General features: G+C 43.6%; 2 protein-coding genes, 1 long non-coding RNA gene and 1 other non-coding gene across 4 annotated transcripts; 1 reads left to right on the top strand and 3 right to left on the bottom strand.

Moving 5' to 3' along the window:
• Positions 1-31: 31 nt before the first annotated feature.
• LOC130131472 (uncharacterized) lies at positions 32-4,517 on the top strand. Its single transcript, XR_008812386.1, has 4 exons — positions 32-97; positions 3,695-3,848; positions 4,033-4,131; positions 4,407-4,517. It is a non-coding gene; the product is annotated as an uncharacterized LOC130131472 (long non-coding RNA).
• On the bottom strand, positions 2,784-10,582 carry LOC130131469 (ribosome biogenesis protein wdr12). The gene is made up of 13 exons (XM_056301151.1): positions 10,429-10,582; positions 9,998-10,092; positions 9,711-9,805; positions 9,260-9,366; positions 6,037-6,152; positions 5,761-5,915; positions 5,630-5,675; positions 4,792-4,877; positions 4,384-4,524; positions 4,063-4,168; positions 3,678-3,810; positions 3,267-3,339; positions 2,784-3,119 (listed from the first exon to the last, which is right to left on the bottom strand). Exons 1-13 carry the CDS (start codon positions 10,467-10,469, stop codon positions 3,042-3,044), a joined length of 1,272 nt encoding a protein of 423 aa, XP_056157126.1. The 5' UTR covers positions 10,470-10,582; the 3' UTR covers positions 2,784-3,041.
• A 2,566-nt stretch (positions 10,583-13,148) lies between these two features.
• LOC130131864 (small nucleolar RNA SNORD11B) lies at positions 13,149-13,234 on the bottom strand. The gene has a single exon (XR_008812414.1). It is a non-coding gene; the product is annotated as a small nucleolar RNA SNORD11B (small nucleolar RNA).
• A 3,135-nt stretch (positions 13,235-16,369) lies between these two features.
• On the bottom strand, positions 16,370-21,371 carry LOC130131383 (piggyBac transposable element-derived protein 4-like). The gene is made up of 5 exons (XM_056301061.1): positions 21,236-21,371; positions 20,789-20,883; positions 19,226-19,320; positions 18,782-18,885; positions 16,370-18,293 (listed from the first exon to the last, which is right to left on the bottom strand). Exons 1-5 carry the CDS (start codon positions 21,274-21,276, stop codon positions 16,571-16,573), a joined length of 2,058 nt encoding a protein of 685 aa, XP_056157036.1. The 5' UTR covers positions 21,277-21,371; the 3' UTR covers positions 16,370-16,570.
• Between the last annotated feature and the right edge of the window lie 202 nt (positions 21,372-21,573).

Here is a 21,573-nt window from a genome sequence, read left to right as displayed (position 1 = left end):
CGGACGACGGCGCGAGTGAAACCAGTGGGAGGCGAATCCGAGATGTGGCGCTCCGCTGAGGGGAAAGCCTCGCTTGACGAACCAGAAACTCGAGGAGGTAAGAAAACAGTGCAGTTGTTGCAGAAATTACGAGTGTGCAATTTCATTTGTAGAAGAAGAAGAAGACGAAGAAGAAGAAGAAGAAGAGAAAACCTCTTTAAAGCTGTGCCCCCCCCACACCTTCAAAGGTTATTTTCATTGTATGACAATAAACCTTGTTTGTGCAGCATTTCTCTAAAACTATTACACAGTACTGTGCAGTCATAAAAGGGATGCAGCTGTACGGTATAATAAAGGTAAAGAAGAGCAAAAACAAACAGCCGAAACTGATTTGGCTAATTATGAATACCTGCAGTAAGGCGTGAATACCTAATGATGCACACCTTATCTCAAAGTTTAAGGGCCCGCAAATGCACCACCTTCCTTTTGAAGTGAGGCGGGTTTTAGGGACTAAAAGGTCTGACTGAAGGATAAACGCCAGGGTGTAGGGGGGGGTCCCCATTTAGCTTTCCCCAGGGGCCAAATTATGTCACACATGCCAAGCCAAGGGCCAAAACATCCGGGGTGTTTTGCCAGGAAAAATTTGTTTTATGTGCAGATGTTGTTGTTGATGCTATTACGATTATTATTATTATCAATATTTTTATTATTATTATCATCATTATTATTATCAGTACTACTAGTAGTAGTAATTTAGGCCTGAGAGTCTCAAAGCCTGTGTTGAGAGTTACATAAAAAAATGCACAAAATAAGTCCAAAACCAACCATTTAATTATGGACAAATGGACAAAAATAAATTGATGTTTATTCACCAATCAGTGAGAGAAGTGAGAGCGACAGGAGGAGGCAATCCTTCTGATGTCGGGCCTGTATTCTGTTTTGGCAAGCCTGAGGCTCTGGCCCCAGGTGTGCACTGGAGAGTCTGTTTCTTTCCTGGTTCTTGATCGAGTTTATTGAAGAAGACGATGATTGACATATGTACGTGGAGGGGAAAATTGTGAGTAGGAGCATTGCAATACCGCTCATGTTTTTTAAATCGAGCTTGGGGGGGGGACCACGTTGATCCAAAAGTCCCTCACCAATGTTCTTGTGTTGTGCTTTTGAGCAAATCAGATATTCCCATCTCCAAGACCTCCATCTGAAGTGTTGCCTCATCTATGGAAGGTACCACCAGCCTTTTGGCCTCTGCTGTCCACTGGCCGTCAGCCAAAACGGAGAACAGCTGTCCCAGGAAGAGGAGGATGTCACCTGAGAGTTTAGGGGGGCTTTCAAATCGTTCCTTGAAGCTTTCTGCCAGGCTCATCACGAAATCCTTCATCGCCATTCCTCTCAAAGAACTGTGTTAATTCATTAAATACGATTTCTCCTGTTGTGCACCGCCAGGCAGAGGAAGTAAACAAAGTAGCTCTTACCGAACGGTCTTCCCATCAAAAAATCTCGCGAACACAGATCGTTCCATATCACTAGACATAGACTGGTCCTGTGACAGGACCAGTCTATGTCTAGTGATATGTTGATTTACAGATAGTGGAAATGGATAGCTTGTATGATGTTATCATATTTGCTATTTTTTTGTTGGCGGTGATCTGATTTTGTAGGACAGTTGGCATTAAAACTGGCAGCACGCATAGTGTTGAAGTGCCGCTTGAGATGATCCGCTTTGCAGACAGCTACGGTCTGCATGCATATCAAGCGTGTTGGTTTGGCATTGGCGTGGTCCAGTAAAATAAAACAAAACTGATCAGTCCTGTCAGATTTGAACCGACGGTTTTCCTGGTCGACTTTGCACTTTTTCACGCAGGCCATGCACTTGGTTTAGGACAGTTATTATCTGTGACTTAGCTGGTGAGTGACTCGGTGTCTAGTCAAAGGCCGTAAAGAGCACAGTACACGCGCTGTCTACGGCATAGGTCAAGGGTACGATGTGGGGTGAGGTCAAAATAAAGTAGAGCAGCATGTGCGCAACATGTGGAAAGTACACGTTACAATAGGTGCGTTAGTGCCAATGGGTCGGCGCAGGCCAGACATTTGGCTCTTGCGGGATCTGGCCTTCGGGCCGCTTACTGGGGTTCAGGGGTTAAAAGTTCAGAAATGTAGGCTGAAACAAGACCCCGCGTAAGGATAAGTGGTTTGGATAATGAATGAATGAAACCAAGACCACTGACTGCTTCATAAGTAGTCAGTAATTTGTGACTTTATAAACCTTTGTACCCTCAATTACCTAATCTTTTTGGACCCCCCCCCCCTTTCTCCCAATTGTACTTGGCTCGGTCGCTGTGCCACCCCATCTGCCGATCTGGGGAGGGCTGTGTAGCTGAGTCGATATATGTTGTTCATCTTATCTTGATTTTTTTTTCTCTTGGTGAACATTCTCAAAACCTCCATGTAATATTTTCTGTTATAGTTTGTATATCACCAACCTTATGGTTAACAAACAAATATGTAGTTCCGGTTTACCTGTTGTAGCAAGGGGACTTCAATTAGTGACACACAAGAGATGCAGGAGTGACGTGGCTGTGAATTCAGAGCAAAAGGTTGAGCAGCTCTTGTAATGGGGAGTGAGAGAGCCCCATGCTACTTCTTGTAGAATAAATGTGCAGATTCTGATTCCTGGTGGGACTGGGGTTCTTCAGTCTGTGAGCAACCATCTTACAGCTGCAATTACCTAATTCGATTCCTCGTGTTACCTTGACTTCGTAAATTGGTATAGGCGCCTTATTAATAGTAATAACAAACAATTTGAGACAAAATTAATTTATAGGGTCATGTTAGACGAGGCATTTTCCAAGTACAAATGGTAAGAAAACACTTGTCTCAACTCTAGGAAAGGAAAAAAGGACATCGGGAAACAAAGCAAGTGCGTAAAATACACATTTAAAAGAGGAAAAAAAACTGGCAGTCTGTCGTAACTGGGAAATAATGAATGTCCATATTTATATCCATTCTGTCTGTCCTGGGTGATCGGTGTGGTGAGTCTTTGTATTTGATGCCGCCAGCTCCAGCTACGCCCCGTCATCGGTCTTACAGGCTGAGTATCTGTAGGTGTACAGCTTGTTATCTGCTCCCCCACTCAACATCAGCTGAAAATAGAAGCCAGACACGGTGAAGAGAGAAGTTATGCAGTTGGCCCGACTTTCAAAAAGTACTGGCAGGAAGTCATTGGCATTGAACAGCGGTCTGTTGCACTGATGAATTTTGTCCTGAATGTCATATCAGGCTTAACCTACCCCGCTCTCTGTCCAGTCCACACAAAACACCTTGTCCTGATGGGCGCCAATGTCATAAAGAGGAGCCTTGCAGCTGCAAGACAATACCACACGTTACAAATCTGGGAGATCCTCCATGTATTGTGACGGTATGGAATGTGATCCAGTGTGTGTTCTGACATTGCTTTTTTTCTTTTTTGGTCTTCCTGCCAGTCAAGCTTTGCTGCTAAAATACACTTAAAACCCCCCCTGAAATACAAACACCTCATGTCTTTGTATCAAGTTGGCGTCTAAAGGCTGTCAACCTGTCGCTGATTCAATATATGGTAGAATTCGTTACAGGCCCAGTACAAACTAGCAACATGGGGGGACTTTATCATGCCTGACTATAAATAGCACAGAGAGAAATGGAGAATTAAGGGCTCAACAGACCTCCTGGTGTCCCACAGTTTGACTAGATTGTCGAGGGAGCCAGAGACCAGCTGGTGCTCATGGGAAGGAGCCCACTTCACAGCAGTGACCCAACCTGTGTGTGACGTCAGAGACAGCAGTACCAACGAACCATCTGAAAAACACAGACGAGAACATACATATGACACTCTTGTAAGTGGAAGTGGTGTGTGTTATGATGCAATATCTGATTAGAAAAGGAGTAGCAGAGGAACTTGACTTCCTGAAACCTTGGTAGCAAACCACTTTGCTACCAAGGAGTTAGTGTATCACGTGAGTGGAGATATTTCTACATCAGGATGATGGCGCTCATCACCTCCTGTCTTCTGACCAGCAGAGAACAGCTAAATGGGGGAAGCAATGGTACCTTTGGTGCGCGGGTCCCAGAGTCTGACGTGTCTGTCGGTGCTACCTGAGGCCAGCCGTCGACACAGCGGTGAGTAGGAGATGCAGTTGAACACCTTGCTGCCTGTCTGTGGACAAAACAGCATCATCTGTAAGTCTGTTGGGCAATGGTGTGAAAGTGTCGAACAGTAAAATCAAGGCACCACTGGGGGAGAACATGTGCTCTATGAGTTTCCCTGGGTAAATATAACCCGAGGGAACAATTTTCACCACAGCAAAATTTACAAAGGACAGACATTTTGCTGAAAATTAGTTTTGAATTTTGTGTCCAAGTCTGTCTCACCAGTGTGGCCTTCTCCCCTCCAGTCTCTGTGTCCCACACACGGATGGTGTGATCCCAGGATGCACTATACAACTCCTCGCTGTTGCACCACAGGACAGAGGACACTGCCTCGGTGTGCCCAGATAATGTCATAAGTGGAGTCTTTGGGAGGAGACATGAACAGAAGACAATTTTTTTACAACTCAATTCTGTTGCTGTGTCCTTTTTGCCATGTAAAGATTCATTTCAAAATAATAACAATGTGAACTGCCAATATTGACTCCAAATCGGTGCTGATGGATTGAATTCATGATTTGACAGACAAGGTCATAAATAAAGTTCTACTTCAAATGAGAACACAGAAAATGCAGCATTATGCCATCTAAATGGGACTGTGACATTTGACAAGGAGACCAACTGAGCACTCACCCTGGTCAGACCCAGCTGTTCTACCTTCTGCTTTTTCCGGGGTCTGTTGGGAGGTTCCTCAACCTCGTCCTCCTCCTCTGTGGGAACTGGCATGAGAGAGAACATGTGGTTTGTTTAGAGATTCATAGGGAATCAAGAAAAACCATGTAGTCTGTTGTAATAAATGAACACATAATTATCTAGTCCTGAAATATAAGACCCCCGCTTTTTTAAACCCAAGTTTCAGAAAAAAAATGGTCTTATATTACGGCCAATATGGTATCCTTTCTCTCCATAGTGTAGGGAAATCTCATCAGTCTTTTCCCTTCATTCGGTTTAGGCACTGCGCGGGCTTTAGACACAGTGCGACAACGGCAACGCCACACTCTGAAACCCATTATTTCCAATGGCTTGCGCCACACCACGACAGCTTTTTACTGCGTTTAGCAAAGTGCGGGCGCACTTTGCGAGCTGTGACAAAGACCTACCTGCGCAGCCAATCGAAACGAGGCAGCGAGGCACAGATGGCATGAATAGCATAAAATACAATATAAGAATAATAAAAAGTTAAGATAATGATGAACGTGTCCTTCTAAAGGTTTGAAAATCCCGCCTGTTTTGCTCTGTCCTCTGTGACTTCCCCAAACACCTCGTCAGATGTGTGCTGAACCCAGCGGCGAGCACAGCTCAAATCATGCTGTCTGAATGGGCCATTTGTAAACCCTGCACTGAGCTCATACATGGCCTCTCTGGAATCAAACTGACGGAAATCCGTCGTAGTGATGGACAACTTTAATCCATGGATTCATTAATCATTCAGTTTTACTGAGGCATGATTCAAAGTGTTTCTGCGACATACCTGCAGACCAGATCTTCAGCATTTTATCCCAAGAGCCACTGCAGAACTGTGTGAAAGTAATACAGACTTTATTATCAAAACCACTTACGTCTGTTCATTTAAGAAAAATGAACCATCACTGTTCCTTTTACCTTTAAGCCTGTGGGGTCGGTGGCGATGGTGTCCACGCTCCCCGAGTGTCCCCGACAGCAGTGTCTGGCTTTCACCTTGTTTCTCTCTGAGTTCCACTCCCACAGTATGATGGTCTGGTCCAGAGAGGACGTGAGAAGCACAGACGTCAGACCCTCTGTGCAATAAAAGAGGGGTGGATGGATTTTTTTCTTTAAATTAACTTTATTACCTACTCCTTTTCAGTTTACAGATATTGTTAACAGTATAGACAGTCTTCTCCTCTTTGTTCAGCTCACCTCTCTTGACCCAGGATACATCTTTAACCACGTCTGTGTGTCCAGCCACTGTCATCACTGGCTTACCCTCCACAGACCAGATTATGGCCGTCTTGTCATAAGAACCTGTCAAGATCCTAAAATCAACAAATGAGAAGAGAGACATGCAAAAGAGAGCATGACAAAGGACTGTTTTTAGGAGGGGCGTCCGGGTAGCGTAGCGGTCTATTACGTTGCCTACCAACACGGGGATCGGCAGTTCGATTCCCCGTGTTACCTCTGGCTTGGTCTGGTGTCCCTACACACACAATTGGCCGTGTCTGCAGGTGGCAAGCTGGATGTGGGTATGTGTCCTGGTCGCTGCACTAGCACCTCCTCTGGTTGGTCGGGGCGCCTGCTCAGAGGGAACGGGGAACTGGGGGAATAGCGTGATCCTCCCACGTGCTACGTACCCCTGGTGAAACCCCTCACTGTCAGGTGAAAAGAAGCAGCTGGCGACTCCACATATATCGGAGGAGGCATGTGGTAGTCTGCAGCCCTCCCTGGGTCAGCAGAGGGGGTGGAGCAGCGACCGGGACAGCTCGGAAGAGTGGGGTAATTGGCCAGATACAATTGGGGAGAAAAAGGGAGAGAAAAAAAAAAGAAAGATTGTTTTTCATTTTTAACACTAGAACGACAGGATTTCACTCCTACCTAAAACGACCATGGGCGGTCAAAATGACTGCCGGTTTTTAAACTCTGTATTCTGTTAGGATGTCTGTTAGGAAACGACTGACACAAAAATTATCATTTCAACAACTTTAATACTATTTTACAAACAATTTAAAACACAAATAGACATGGTTGAACTTGAATATTGAAAGTGAAAAAGTGACCATAAAACAATGAAAAAAGAAGGCAAACACAGCTAATCTAAGAAAAATAACAAGGCCTATAAAAAGTGAAATATAAGAAAGAACTGAAAGTAATCACTCAAAAAGTTCCAAACAATGGCAATCTCACCACATGCATGTACTCCGACACACACTGGGAAGCTTCTCCACTACCACAATTAGAGGTCAATACAAGGCAATACAAACCACATCTCTCCTCCGCTCACATTTGCCATACACAGGTTTGTGGCATTTACAGCAGATTTCCAATATTTTGTTCTTCTTGCAGCCTCCCCGAACCTGGCACTGCCTCCGTCTCATCTGCTGCGGTGTTGTGATCTTCAGCTGCTGACTGGGACCTTGTGCCAACTTCCCCTTCATAAACTCCGCTCTCAATTCCTCCGCCAGTAGAAGCAGAAAGTTCCTTCAGGTTATGCTGGCATCGGTGCACTTCTCGTAGAGGATGTGGGCGTTGATCCCAGCCAGGTCCAAGATATTGTAGAACACCGCCACCAGCCATCTGCACATACTACTTTTCACCGAGTACATGCGTACCATCTGATCCAAGATGTCCACGCTGTACTTGGTGTTATTGTAATATTTGACAGACTCCGGCTTTGACTTTGGCCCTTCCATGATGCCCACGGTTGTGTGCATGGAGCTCAATATGCACACATTCTTACTTGGCCTCCCCTGGTAGATGGTGAGCGTGATGTTGCCACATTTCAGTACCTTGGTGCTGAATGGCTCTGCCTTCTTTTTTGCGGAGGGGGGCATCTCACGCTTACCTTTTCCCAGGGTGCCAACGAGGCTGGTCTTCTTTTTCTGTAAGATGTTGGCCAGCCTCAGAGATGTGAAGAAATTGTCTGTTGTGATGTTTCTCCCCTTCTCCAGGTATGGAGCTGCCAGAGACAACACTACACTCTCTCCTAAGAGCAGACCTCTTGTGTCTCATCTCTACCCAGATAAGGAGCCCCATTCAACATGAATTGCTGTGTACATCTGCAGCCAGCCAGAATGTGATGCCAAATTTGTCTGGCTTATTGCCCATGCACTGCTGGAGTTTACACTAGGCCTTGGTGGATAACAGCTGCTCATCTATTGTGATGTCGGCACCAGGCTTGAAGCAGGCTATGCAGTTCTCTATAAACCTGTTCCAGGTGGCCACATCAGAGCGAACTTGTCATCCTGCAGACGTACATGCCGGGTCTCCTTTTTGTCAAATCATAGGAACCGCATGATCTCCTTGAAGCGGTTCCTGGGCATGGTTTCCCTGAAAAATGGGGCAGACCACAGCTTGGCCAACTCCACACCTTTAGACAGTGCGCCCCAGATGAAAAGCATGGCGAGAAAAGCTTTTAGTTCAGCCACTTTCAGGTCCCATGAGTCACCACCAAACTGCCTACGTGCCTCAGCTACAGTGCATGCCACGATGTGAGCCAGCATGTTACTGTCAACTAGACACACAAAGGACACAAGTGCACCATCAATGTTGTGCCTAGCGTGTGCTGTGGGGCCGGCAACTTCAATGATCACATTACGGGTATTCCTTTTCCCCGGACAATCAGTTGGCAGGAGGACCTTCCACACCGTCCCGTCTTTCCCTTTTTCCACAACCAGATCAGGAAGACCAGCTCCGCCAGCCGTGGGCAGGACATCTGTGTCCGCAGTCTCCGGTAGAAGCACAGACCTTTTTCCTTGGTGGAGACTCATATTCACCCGAGGATGAGGATGACCTGATCCACCCAGGAATGGTCACTATCATTCTCAACCTCCGACAGCTCGCCTGCATCGGAATCGCCGCTGTCCAACACCTGTAAATACTGCAACGCCACGGAGGTAGTAATGGTGCGTCTGAAATGGCGGCTGTGCCAGGACATGGTGGAAATAATGAAAAATTAAGTTTGGACTATTACTCTGTACTGGAGAACGCTAGTGTGCTTCTAGGACAGAGCAATGAACGTCATGAAGGAAATGATGTGACCAACACACGTCATAAATACTGGTCAACAGGACATGACACGCAAATTACACATGGTCATTTTGACCAGTCATGGTCGTTTTAGGGAGCTCTTATCGTAACTTTTTTTTGTGTGCAATTGATCTCAAATTCATTTTAATGCAAATGTAGACAATTCTAGGAACCTTCAGGGAGCGACAGGTCTGTATCTTTCTTTTTCACAAAGTTATTAAACTTTGAAAACCCAAAATGTTCAAAATGACTGCCTTGGTTGTTCTAGTGTTAAGCGCAGACCCTTCCACTACAGCTCTCTGATCCTCAGAAAGTCCCCGTATCACTGTTTTTCTATCACAATTAGGACACCCCATCTGCAGTTGAACTCTCACTGTCCCCAGTGTCAAGTTTGTCTCACCATTCAGCATCTGCATCTACGGAGCTGATCCAGTCGTCGTGCATCATACACTCCTGTGGTTCTGGGGCTGTGACTCGTTCCACATACTCTATTACCACTACGTCTTCCTAGAAGCACACAGAACAACACTATAAATAACATGTCATTTACAGAGTGCAAATTAAGTAATAACAGAGCACAGGAGGCTCTAATCCACCTATTTGTCCCCTGACAGACTTGTCCTGTCTCTTTCAGTACAGTCACACAACAAAAGATAATTAAAAAAAAACAACACTGAAGCAAAGCAGGATTACCCAATCATATATATATATATATAAACAAACATATCATAAATCACAATATTGCATGCTTGAAAATCAGTTTCTATGCCAAAACACTGCCCACCAAGATAAAGATTACGACAGTAAACAGTATGTAACCATTCAGCTGCAAGCACAAAGGGTGGCCGTACCGTTGATATGCCCTCGACCTCCATGTGATTGGACAGAGACGTCCGCAGGAACTGCCCCCTGACCAGGAAGTCGAACTCCACCTTGTTATGAGATGCTGTAGAAAAGAGTGATTTGTTGACAGCTGTTCAATAAATGATTTTTCTATGCAACACTGACACGTTGAAAGTTAAACAGCAAAACTGACAGAGAAAGCCATCAACTAAAGTATAAGATCAGTGGATCAGACACAAGCAACAAACAACCTGCCTAATAACTCAAATCCTACTTTTAGTCGAGAAATGTTTACCATTCTTTGCTTCCAACAGTTTGTTGATGACATTGCTGAGGTCCTGCACCTGGGAAGCAGCCGGGATGGAGAATGGGACGTCATCGATGGCATACCTGGGAAGAGAGGACACGTGATTCCTGAAGACGAGGTACATGCACCCAAGTTAGCAACCCCGACCAAGGATGTGTTCATAAACACGCACGTATCTGAGCTTGACCAGGTAAAATACTGTTAAGAGTACAAAGGATCAGCGACTTTCCACAGAAACAGGGTGTCGACCGCAAGTTAACGACGCAGTAACGCAATAATAAACAGTTAAACCAAAAGTCAACCTAAACCTGGGGAGCTAACTATGCCAAACAGCAGGGCTACCGGCTGGTAGCTAGCCGGCTAGCTAGCTAAGCAGATGTAACGCTCGTTTTGTTGCATTGCAGGGAACCGGTGCTCACCTCTTGTCATCCGTAAAGAACCGTGCTTGTAACTGAGACATTTCCCCACGTTGTGTTGTTGTCTTTTTTTAAACGCACTCAATACTAGCTATACATCGAGAACGATGCTTGTCACGAAACACATCCGACTACTCCACGCAGTCCGGTCGCTTGCCATGTGGTACGAAAGCAAGCCTTTGTAATCGAGCCCAGAGAGGCCGATCGACAGTCTGCGCTCAGGGATGCGCAACACGATGCAGAGAGGGCCGGTGTGGGTGCAGGTCTTTGGTCCAACCAAGCAGCTACACACCCGAGTCTACAAATCAGGGTCCTTAGCAGAGACTATTGTGTAACTGCTTGGTTGGAACAAAGCAATTTAAAAAAAAAACGTATTTAACCTTTATTTAACCAGGAGGATCCCGTTGAGATTGCAAACCTCTTTTTTCAAGGGAGACCTGGCCAAGATAGGCAGCACAGTTACAAAATCACACAGTTGCAAAATTACACATTTGAAAACACAAACAAAAGACAAAAAAAAATAGGGAAAAAAGTAAATTACAAGCAGATTATCAAAAACAAGTACATGTTGTGAAATCAGCTTCAAGTACTCTCAATTTGGATTTAAAACGGCTCGGTGAGATTTACTCTGGAAGTTGCCGGTCATTCTGCAACATATTCCAGGTTAAAGGTGCAGAATGAACACAAGCCTGTTTACCCAGTTCAGGTCGGGCATGTGGAACAGAAAGCAACACAAAGTCAAGACAATGAAAGGAGTAAGGACCGGCACTTCTCAGTGCAACTAAGTCACAGATGTAGGAAGGCAGTAGACCGAGGATTGCCTTATATATAAAAGTATACCAATGACTGAGCCTTCGGGTGGCCAGAGCGGGCCATCCCACCCGAGCATACAACTCACAGTGATGTGGCAATGATTTGCAATTAGTAATACAGCTCAAAGAAGAATGGCGGGCAGTGTCTTGACGCGTGGAGACATTGAGCAGAAGCATTCATATACAAAAGATCTCCATAATCCAACACAGGTAAAAAGGTGGCAGCAACAAGTCGCTTTTTTACATTTAAAGAAAAACACGACTTGTTTCGAAAATAAAAACCCAGTTTCAGCCTCAGCTTTTTCACAAGATTCTCCACATGTGGCTTGAAAGTGAGGGAGTCATCAATCAGGACACCCATGTATTTGTACACACTGACCACCTCTATTTCATTTCCCTCTCAAGTGGTTACCGAAGGGATAATTTGTGATATCTTCCTAGAATTGGAAAACAGCATAAGCTTAGTCTTATCAGCGTTTAGAACAAGTTTCAGCTGAAATAATGAGTGCTGGACAGCTACAAAGGCTTTCTGCAGGGATTCAATGGTCTGGCAGATATCCATTGTCTGGCAGATATCCGTTTGTTATCTAATGTCTGGCAGATGTCCATTTGTTTTTCCCCAAAGAAGGGATCGGACCCATGAGTTGTACAGTTGACGATGGATCTAAATAATGACCAAACCCTGCCATTACAGCACAAAAAAGTTTATTTCAACAGAGCAAATATTCATAGTAATGGGCAAAACTTTACCACAATAAACCTTATTAATATTTCAGTCTCCATCCATTGGATCTGCTTATAGACCAAGTGGCATATAAACTCAAGGGCCGTCATAAATTTTTTTTTAAAAAAAACACTTGTAAAACAGCCATCCAGTGCGACTTACAATCATATTTCTCATCAACAGCTATAAAAAGGGATCAAATGACAGTTGTATATTGTTCTCAGACATTCAGCCTTTGTTGGTGTCCAGAAAAAAAGGACAATACAATATGTACAGTCTTGACCCTAAGAAATAAACATATATACAATGATATAGAAGTAAGAAATATAGAATCTCCACTCTTATTCATCTTCATCCTCCTTGGCCTTCTTTTTCTTCTTCTTTTCTGTTGGCTAAACAAGGAAAAAGATGGGTCAGTCTTTTTTTTTTACAGAGAACCTTCAAAACAACCCAACAATGAACATCTAGGATGAAAAGCTGAACCATATAACTGTTCTGCAGGTGGCACATTATCATAAGAAGGCAACATGCAAGATTGCACCAGACAAATGAATGTGTTTTTGTCTGTATGTTGCACTGCTGTGGGCTGGGGGAAACGGCATTTCGCCTCATTTCATGTGCACAAGTACATGAGGTGAAATGACAGTGTTCCTGATTCCTAAAAAGTAACATCTGGAAAAGAATATGAGGCTCTTTTTTTAAATTTTTTACTGGTATTCTGCTAATCAATTGAGATTCCATAAGCCAGCATGAGGTGTGCAGAGTTCAACTTTCAAGCCAAAGACACGGACGAACGTACTGAGCAGACATGCATCCTACAGTTTATGACCATCATGATATATACTTGCTATCACATTCTTTGAAAATGTTCTGTTCTGTTCTGCTTGGTCCTCAGAACCAACCCTCCCCTGTGACTTACCGGCATGTGAGATGAGGCGGGCGCCAACCAGCTCTCCCACCACTACTGTCAGGTTGGGGGCAATGGCCATCATGCGGTTTTTAAGGTAGTCGTACAGCTGAGAGCGATATTCTGTGATCTCCACCACCTGCAGAGAACACACCAAGTGTTTGGCTGTGGGAATTATAGTGCAGAAACAGCTGCAAGTATATATAATTAGCTTGTGTAAATTCGTTCACATAAAACAAAATGAGTGTTTTGTACAGGTTGGGTTAGGACAAGCTCTATGTGACTGCTCAGATGAGGTAGTGACTGAAAAACCCACATGGTCTTATTTCAGGAGGAAGACAATTGTCATCATCATCACCACTGTCACTTGAATTCCTTGATAATCCAAGTAACAAACGTCATTCAACGAGACACATACCTGATCACATAGATGCATTATATTGTCGATGTCCTCTTCCGAAACCTCTGTTCCCATTGAGATTTCAGCTGCCAGTTTGACTTCAGCTTCAATCTCCTCTGGTAGGACGTCTGACAGGCCAGCGGTGGAAACGTTTGTGCGGTCACCTGGTGACACAAAATGTGCAAGTAACATTTAGCCACCAACACCATTTGCTTTGAAACATGGCAGAGCTTTGGGTGATGTGCTAACTATGGTCCCTTTCAAAGTCTTACTCAAAAACAGGTGAGGATTTTGCTGTCAAGGCTCAACGTAGAAACCAGCTCCAGGAGCTTGGGCCAACCCGCCAGGACAGAAGTCAACAACATGATTTTTTTTCCCCATAAAGAGACAAAACATACTTGTTTGCAATTTGTTTTTACAGCAATTCTGACTTTACTAAGAACAATTAACAATTGAAATATATTCATTTGTGACATCCCCTTTATAATATCACATCACATAAGTGATTACAGTCTTATTGATCTGGATATCAAATTTCATTACCATTGATTGTCGTGAATAATACTGATAAAAAAAAATCCTCTAAACTTTACAGTGTCAACATCCACTAGTATTTCTTGTTTTCTTATCAAAGACACTCATAATTAACCCATTGTGTCACTATGATCCTTGTACATGGATCTGCACCGAGAGAACCAACTGCTGACTCTTCGAACATTGTAGTGATAAAAACTCTCTAATCTCAACAGTGTCAACATCAACTTGCATTGTTTTGTACTGGTTCTCAGTGCACACACTCAGAACAAATTATCTGAAACTGAGATATGCCACGAATTCTTCTTCTTGAATACAACTCCATTCTTTGCCTTTTGCTCCAGCTGCTCTTCATCCCTCTAAATTCGTGCACTTTATGACCTCCTCAATGATGTTCTCTTGTGACAAAGATATCAAAGGCATCTTTTGTGAAGCAATGCTTGAAACTCGTAAAGGCCCTGGGCATCTCCTCAGAGTGTTGTAGGTTCTTATTCTGCCCTGAGTAGGTGGTTCCTCCTTCCAATAAGACCCCTTCCTACTCAATCTATCAGACTGGGCTGGGGGTGCTTCTTCTTTCAAAGATTCATCAGAAGAATCCTCTATTCCATCAATTGACTCTTCATATGAAACTGATCCCTCAGGCACACTCACCCCATCTGGACCCTGTGGGGCATAGTCAGGATCATCATCTTCAGAGACTTCAGACTGAATCAGTGACCTGAACTGCCTCATCTTGTCCTGCAAGCACCATGTCTAGAACCATATCAGAAATACAAACCTCAATTCCAATGAAGTTGGGACGTTGTGTAAAACGTGAATTAAAACAGAATACAATGATTTGCAAATCCTTTTCGACATATATTCAATTGAATACACTACAAAGACAAGATATTTAATGTTCAAACTGATAAACGTTATTGTTTTTTGCAAATATTCACTCATTTTATCCAAAGGAATTGAATCGAGTGCAACTGGACTTGGTATATATCCGTGAAGACGTTTCGCCTCTCATCCAAGAGGCTTCATCAGTTCGTGCCTTTCTGACTAGACCAAGCTAGTCTGACTGGCTGGTGATGAAACTCAGATATTTATCCTCTTTGGAGTCGCTATCGGAGCTATTGATGTCCATGGCTCTTTGTGTTCCGATGTTTAGTAACGCCCGTCGTTATCATCGGAACACAAAAAGCCATGGACATCTAGTTCAAAAGCCAGCATCTGTGATGGTATGGGGGTGTGTTAGTGCCCATGGCATCATGGGTACCTTGCACATCTGTGAAGGCACCATTAATGCTGAAAGGTACATACAGGTTTTGGAGCAACATATGCTGCCACCCAAGCGACGTCTTTTTCAGGGACGTCCCTGCTTATTTCAGCAAGACAATGCCAAGCCACATCCTGCACGTGTTACAACAGCGTGGCTTCGTAGTAAAAGAGTGCGGGTACTGGACTGGCCTGCCTGCAGTCCAGACCTGTCTCCCATTGAAAATGTGTGGCGCATTATGAAGCGCAAAATACGACAACGGAGACCCCGGACTGTTGAGCAACTGAAGTCGTACATCAAGCAAGAATGGGAAAGAATTCCACCCACAAAGCTTCAACAATTAGTGTCCTCAGTTCCCAAATGCTTTTTGAGTGTTGTTAAAAGGAAAGGTGATGTAACACAGTGGTGAACATGCCCCTGTCCCAGCTTCTTTGGAACGTGTTGCAGGCATCAAATTCAAAATGAGTGAATATTTGCAAAAAAACAATAAAGTTTATCAGTTTGAACATTAAATATCTTGTCTTTGTATTGTATTCAATTGTAAATAGGTCGAAAAGGATTTGCAAATCATTGTATTCTGTTTTTATTTACGTTTTACACAACGTCCCAACTTCATTGGAATTGGGGTTTGTAAATCTGGCATGATCGCGACCAGCCATGTCAGCAATGTCAATAAGGAACAAAACACAACACGTTATTTTCAAGTGGACCTCAAGTCATGTCTCAAACTACTGTATTCTACTTTGGTTATACTCGGTAGAATACACAGCAAGTCAACAGTTCGCGACCAAGAGTGTTTTGATGATTCTCTCTCTCTCTCACCCTGGACAGGCTTCCAGGCCATCACAGGGCTCACACACACACACACACACACACACACACACACACACACACACACACACACACACACACACACACACACGAGTTATTGTCGTAGTGATACAAAAATAATTTTTATGCAAAAATAGAATAATATAACTTTACAATAAATGTTTTTTTATGTTAAAAAAAACAACTTAATTGATGAATTCATTAAATATTGAGTACTAAAATGCATAACATGCAAAGATATAAAACAAAATCATTTGCCCAGGTCACTTTTGACCGGTGTTGTGCATCTATAGTCTGTCAATCTATATTCACTCTATATTCTCTACAGATAAATACCTAATTAAGATAACTGAGATATTAATGCACTGCATATTGTTAGTATGTCTGTTAGGAAACAACTGACACCAAAATTAACATTTTAATAATTTAATACTAAATATCAAACAATTTAAAACATAAACAGAACTCGAACTTGAATGTTGAAAGTGAAAAAGTGACCATAAAACAATGAAAAAAGAAAGCAAACACATAGCTAATCTAAGAAAAATAACAAGGCCTATAAAAAGTGAAATATAAGAAAGAACTGAAAGTAATCACTCAAAAAGTTCCAAACAACGCCAATCCCACCACATGCATGGACTCCGACATGCATTGGGAATTTCGTCCACTACCACAATTAGGGGTCACAGGCAATGCAAACCACATCTCTCCTCCGCTCACATTTGCCACACACGGGTTTGTGGCATTTACAGCAGATTTCCACTGTTTTGTTCTTCTTGCAGCCTCCCCGAACCTGGCACTGCCTCCGTCTTGGTGTCTGCTGCGGTGTTGCGATCTTCAGCTGCTGACTGGGACCTTGTGCCAACTTCCCATTCATAAACTCCGCTCTCAATTCCTCCGCCAGTAGAAGCAGGAAGTTCTTCCGGGTTATGCTGGCACCGGTGCACTCCTTGTAGAGGATGTGGGCGTTGATCCCAGCCAGGTCCAAGATATTGTAGAACACCGCCACCGGCCATCTGCGCGTACCACTTTTCACCGAGTACATGCGTACCATCTGATCCAAGATGTCCACGCTGTACTTTGTGTTATTGTAATATGTGACAGACTCCGGCTTTGACTTTGGCCCTTCCATGATGCCCACGGTTGTGTGCATGGAGCTCAATATGCACACATTCTTACTTGGCCTCCCCTGGTAGATGGTGAGTGTGATGTCGCCACATTTCAGTACCTTGGTGCTGAATGGCTCTGCCTTCTTTTTTGCGGAGGGGGGCATCTCACACTTACTTTTTCCCAGGGTGCCAACGAGGCTGGTCTTCTTTTTCTGTAAGATGTTGGCCAGCCTCAGAGATGTGAAGAAATTGTTTGTTGTGATGTTTCTCCCTTTCTCCAGGTATGGAGCTGCCAGAGACAACACTACACTCTCTCCTAAGAGCAGACCTCTTCGTGTCTCATCTCTACCCATATAAGGAGCCCCATTTAACATGTATTTGCTGTGAACATCTGCAGCCAGCCAGAATTTGATGCCAAATTTGTCTGGCTTATTGCCCATATACTGCTGGAATTTACACCGGGCCTTGGTGGATAACAGCTGCTCATCTATTGTGATGTCGGCACCAGGCTTGTAGCAGGCTATGCAGTTCTCTATAAACCTGTTCCAGGTGGCCGATATCAGGGCGAACTTGTCATCCTGCAGACGTACACACCGGGTCTCCTTTTTGTCAAATCGCAGGAACCGCATGATCTCCTTGAAGCGGTTCCTGGACATGGTTTCCCTGAAAAATGGGACGCCCCATTTTTCAGACCACAGCTTGGCCAACTCCACACCTTTAGACAGTGCACCCCGGATGAAAAGCATTGCAAGAAAAGCTTTTAGTTCAGCCACTGTCAGGTCCCATGAGTCATCACCAAACTGCCGACGTGCCTCAGCTACAGTGCATGCCACAATGTGAGCCAGCATGTTACTGTCAACTAGACACATGAAGGACGCAAGTGCACCATCAATGTTGCGCCTAGCATGTGCTGTGGGGCCGGCAACTTCAGTGATCACAACGGGGGTCTTCCTTTTCTCAGGACGATCAGTTGGCAGGAGGATCTTCCACATCGTCCCGTCTTTCCCCTTTTCCACACCCAGATCAGGAAGACCAGCTCCGTCAGCCGTGGGCAGGACATCTGTGTCCGTAGTCTCCGGCGGAAGCACAGACCTCTTTTTCCTTGGTGGAGATTCACACTCGGATGAGGATGAGGACGACCTGTTTTCATCCACCCAGAAATGGTCACCATCACTCTCAACCTCCGACAGCTCGCCTGCATCGGAATCACCACTGTCCAATGCCTGTAAATGCTGCAACGCCACGGTGGTAGTCATGGTGCGTCTGAAATGGCGGCAGTACCCAGACATGCTGGAAATAATCAAAAATTAAGTTTGGACTATTACTCTGCACTGGAGAACGCTAGTGAGTTTCTAGGACAGAGCAATGAATGTCGTGAAGGAAATGACGCGACCAACACTCATCGTAAATAGTGGACAACCGGACATGACGTGTGCCATGATGCGCAAATTACACACGGTCATGGTCATTTTAGGGAGATCTTATTGTAACTTTTTTTTGTGCAATTGATCTAAAACTAATTTCAATACAAATATAGACAATTTTAGGAACATTCAGGGAGCAGCAGGTCTGTATCTTTCTTTTACAAAAAGTTATTAAACTTTGAAAACCCAAAATGTTCAAAATTACTGCATTGGTTGTTCTAGTGTTAAGCACAGACCCTTTCTCTACAGCTCTCTGATCCTCAGAAAGTCCCCGTATCGCTGTTTTTCTATCACAATTAGGACACCCCATCTGCAGTTGAACTCTCATTGTCCCCAGTGTCAAGTTTGTCTCACCATTCAGCATCTGCATCTATGGAGCTGATCCAGTCGTGCATCATACACTCCTGTGGTTCTAGGTCTGCGACTCGTTCCGCATACTCTATTTCCACTACTTCTTCCTAGAAGCACACAGAACAACACTATAAATAACATGTCATGTACAGAGGGCAAATTAAGTAATAACAGAGCACAGGAGGCTCTAATCCACCTATTTGTCCCCTGACAGACTTCTCCTGTCTCTTTCGCTACATTCACACAACAAACGGTAAAAAATAAAAAAAAAGAAATACTGAAGCTAAGCAGACTACCCAAACTTTTGGAAATTATATATATATCAGAAATCACAATATTGCAGGCATGAAAATCAGTTTTTATGCCAAAACACTGCCCACCAAGATAAAGATTACGACAGTTAACAGTATGTAACCATTCAGCTGCAAGCACAAAGGGTGGCCGTACCATTGATATGCCGTCGACCTCCATGTGATTGGACAGAGACATCCGCAGGAACTGCCCCCTGACCAGGAAGTCGAACTCCACCTCGTTATGAGACGCTATAGAAAGAGTGAGTTGTTGACAGCTGTTCAATAAATGATTTTTCGGTAACACTTTAGTATGGGGAACATAAAAAAACTTAATTACTAGTGAATTAGTAATGATCAAGATGTCACTTTAGTATGGGGAACATATTCTAAGTAACAACAACTTAATTTAGAGTAATGTAACACTATGAACACTTGTAGTTTTGTGTTTTGTTATGTAAGAACAGACCATATTCATTAAGTGTTAGTAAGGGAGAATAACTCTTCTTGTGGTACTACCACCTTATAAAGGCCATACTAAGCAAAGCATATTGAGATGGTACTACTAATAAGCAATACTTCTGAGGTTATAGAGGGAAAACTCATAGTTAATGGCTTACTGGTTGCATAATAAGGCCATGCAGAATAAGGCATTAATGAGTACGTAATAATGACCAATTAAGAGCCAATATGTTGCTAATTTGCATGCTAATAAGCACCTAATTAATGGTGACTACGTTCCCCATACTAAAGTGTTACCAACTTTTCTATTCAACACTGAAACGTTGAAAGTTAAACTGTAAGACAGCTGCATTCAAGCGCATTCATTTCTGATTGACAGAGAAAGCCATCAACTAGAACAGTGTTTCTCAACCGGGGGTCCGCGGACCCCTAGTGGTCCGTGGTGTAATTGCAAGGGGTCCGTGAAAATAAAATATCTTTAAAAAAAAAGATCCTATGACATTTATAGAAATAGAATTATTTTACTCAAATGTGACTGAGACCTTTATCTACCTAAACTATAAAGGGTGACAGGGCTTTTTTCTCTAATTACATCTGTTTCACAAGTGTAATTTATTGTATTTTAATAAGAGATCTCGCTCCCGTTTGCATTGTTAAAAGTTACTGCATAAAAATCCTGTTGTTACATATATCTGAAAGTTACTGAATACATATTCTGTTTTGTTACATATATCTGAAAGTTACTGAATACATATTCTGTTTTGTTACATATATCTGAAAGTTACTGAATACATATTCTGTTTTGTTACATATATCTGAAAGTTACTGCATAAGAATTCTGTTTTGTTACATATATCTGAAAGTTACTGAATACATATTCTGTTTTGTTACATATATCTGAAAGTTACTGAATACATATTCTGTTTCGTTACATATATCTGAAAGTTACTGCATAAGAATTCTGTTTTGTTACATATATCTAAGTTACAACTGAAAGCTCTTATTTTTGCCCCAAAGAGTGAATAAATGCTATAATGCAATTTAAAATGCAGTTTCTACTGTTTCTATCAAATTGCAACCCCCCTCCCCCAAGATCAGGTGGAGGGGTCCTCAGGGTAGATCCAAAATACGCAGGGGGTCCAGGACCCCAAAAAGGTTGAGAACCACTGGCCTAGAATACAAGATCAGTGGATCAGACACAAGCAACAAACAACCTGCCTAATAACTCAAATCCTACTTTTAGTCGAGAAATGTTTACCATTCTTTGCTTCCAACAGTTTGTTGATGACATTGCTGAGGTCCTGCACCTGGGAAGCAGCCGGGATGGAGAATGGGACGTCATCGATGGCGTACCTGGGAAGAGAGGACACGTGATTCCTGAAGACAAGGTACATGCACCCAAGCTAGCAACCCCGACCAAGGATGTGTTCATAAACACGCACGTCCCTGAGCTTGACCAGGTAAAATACCCTTAAGAGTACAAAGGATCAGCGACTTTCCACAAAAACAGGGTGTCGACCGCAAGTTAACCACGCAGTAACGCAATAATAAACAGTTAAACCAAAAGTCAATCTAAACCTGGGGAGCTAACTATGCCAAACAGCATCACACCGCTTCGTTCTAGGGGCTACCGGCTAGCTAGCTAGCCCGCTAGCTAAGCAGACGTAACGCTCGTTTTGTTGCATTGCAGGGAACCGGTGCTCACCTCTTGTCATATGTAAAGAACCGTGCTTGTAACTGAGACATTTCTCCACGTTGTTTTCTAAATCCACTCAATACTAGCTATACATCTAGAATGGGGCTTATCACGAAACACGTCCGACTATATTCAGTCCGGTCGCTTGCCGTGCGGTACGAAAGCAAGCCTTTGTAGTCGAGCCCAGAGAGGCCGATCGACAGCCTGGCTCAGGGATGCGCAACATGATGCAGAGAGGGCCGGTGTGGGTGCAGGTCTTTGGTCCAACCAAGCAGCTACACACCCGAGTCTACAAATCAAGGGTCCTTAGCAGACTATTGGTTGACTGATAGAATGAGGTGTGTAAC

Source organism: Lampris incognitus, chromosome 21 (assembly GCF_029633865.1).
Source record: "Lampris incognitus isolate fLamInc1 chromosome 21, fLamInc1.hap2, whole genome shotgun sequence".
NCBI classification, from domain to species: Eukaryota; Metazoa; Chordata; class Actinopteri; order Lampriformes; family Lampridae; genus Lampris; species Lampris incognitus.
The sequence above is the reverse complement of the archived record's forward strand: the minus strand, read 5'-3'. Positions and strand labels throughout refer to the sequence as shown.

Bases quoted from the DNA above. Each gene is read 5' to 3' on its own strand.
- LOC130131469 (XM_056301151.1), bottom strand. From the start codon at position 10,469: ATGTCTCAGTTACAAGCACGGTTCTTTACGGATGACAAGAG. The intron at 4,169-4,383 runs GTGAGACAGACT...TTTTGTCCACAG, and splicing joins GAGGGGAGAAGGCCACACTG to ACAGGCAGCAAGGTGTTCAA. The intron at 3,340-3,677 runs GTCTGTTGAGCC...ATTGTCTTGCAG, and splicing joins AAACTGTGGGACACCAGGAG to CTGCAAGGCTCCTCTTTATG.
- LOC130131383 (XM_056301061.1), bottom strand. From the start codon at position 21,276: ATGTCTCAGTTACAAGCACGGTTCTTTACATATGACAAGAG. The intron at 18,886-19,225 runs GTACGGCCACCC...GTGTGCTTCTAG, and splicing joins AGGTCGACGGCATATCAATG to GAAGAAGTAGTGGAAATAGA. The intron at 18,294-18,781 runs GTGAGACAAACT...GATTATTTCCAG, and splicing joins ATAGATGCAGATGCTGAATG to CATGTCTGGGTACTGCCGCC.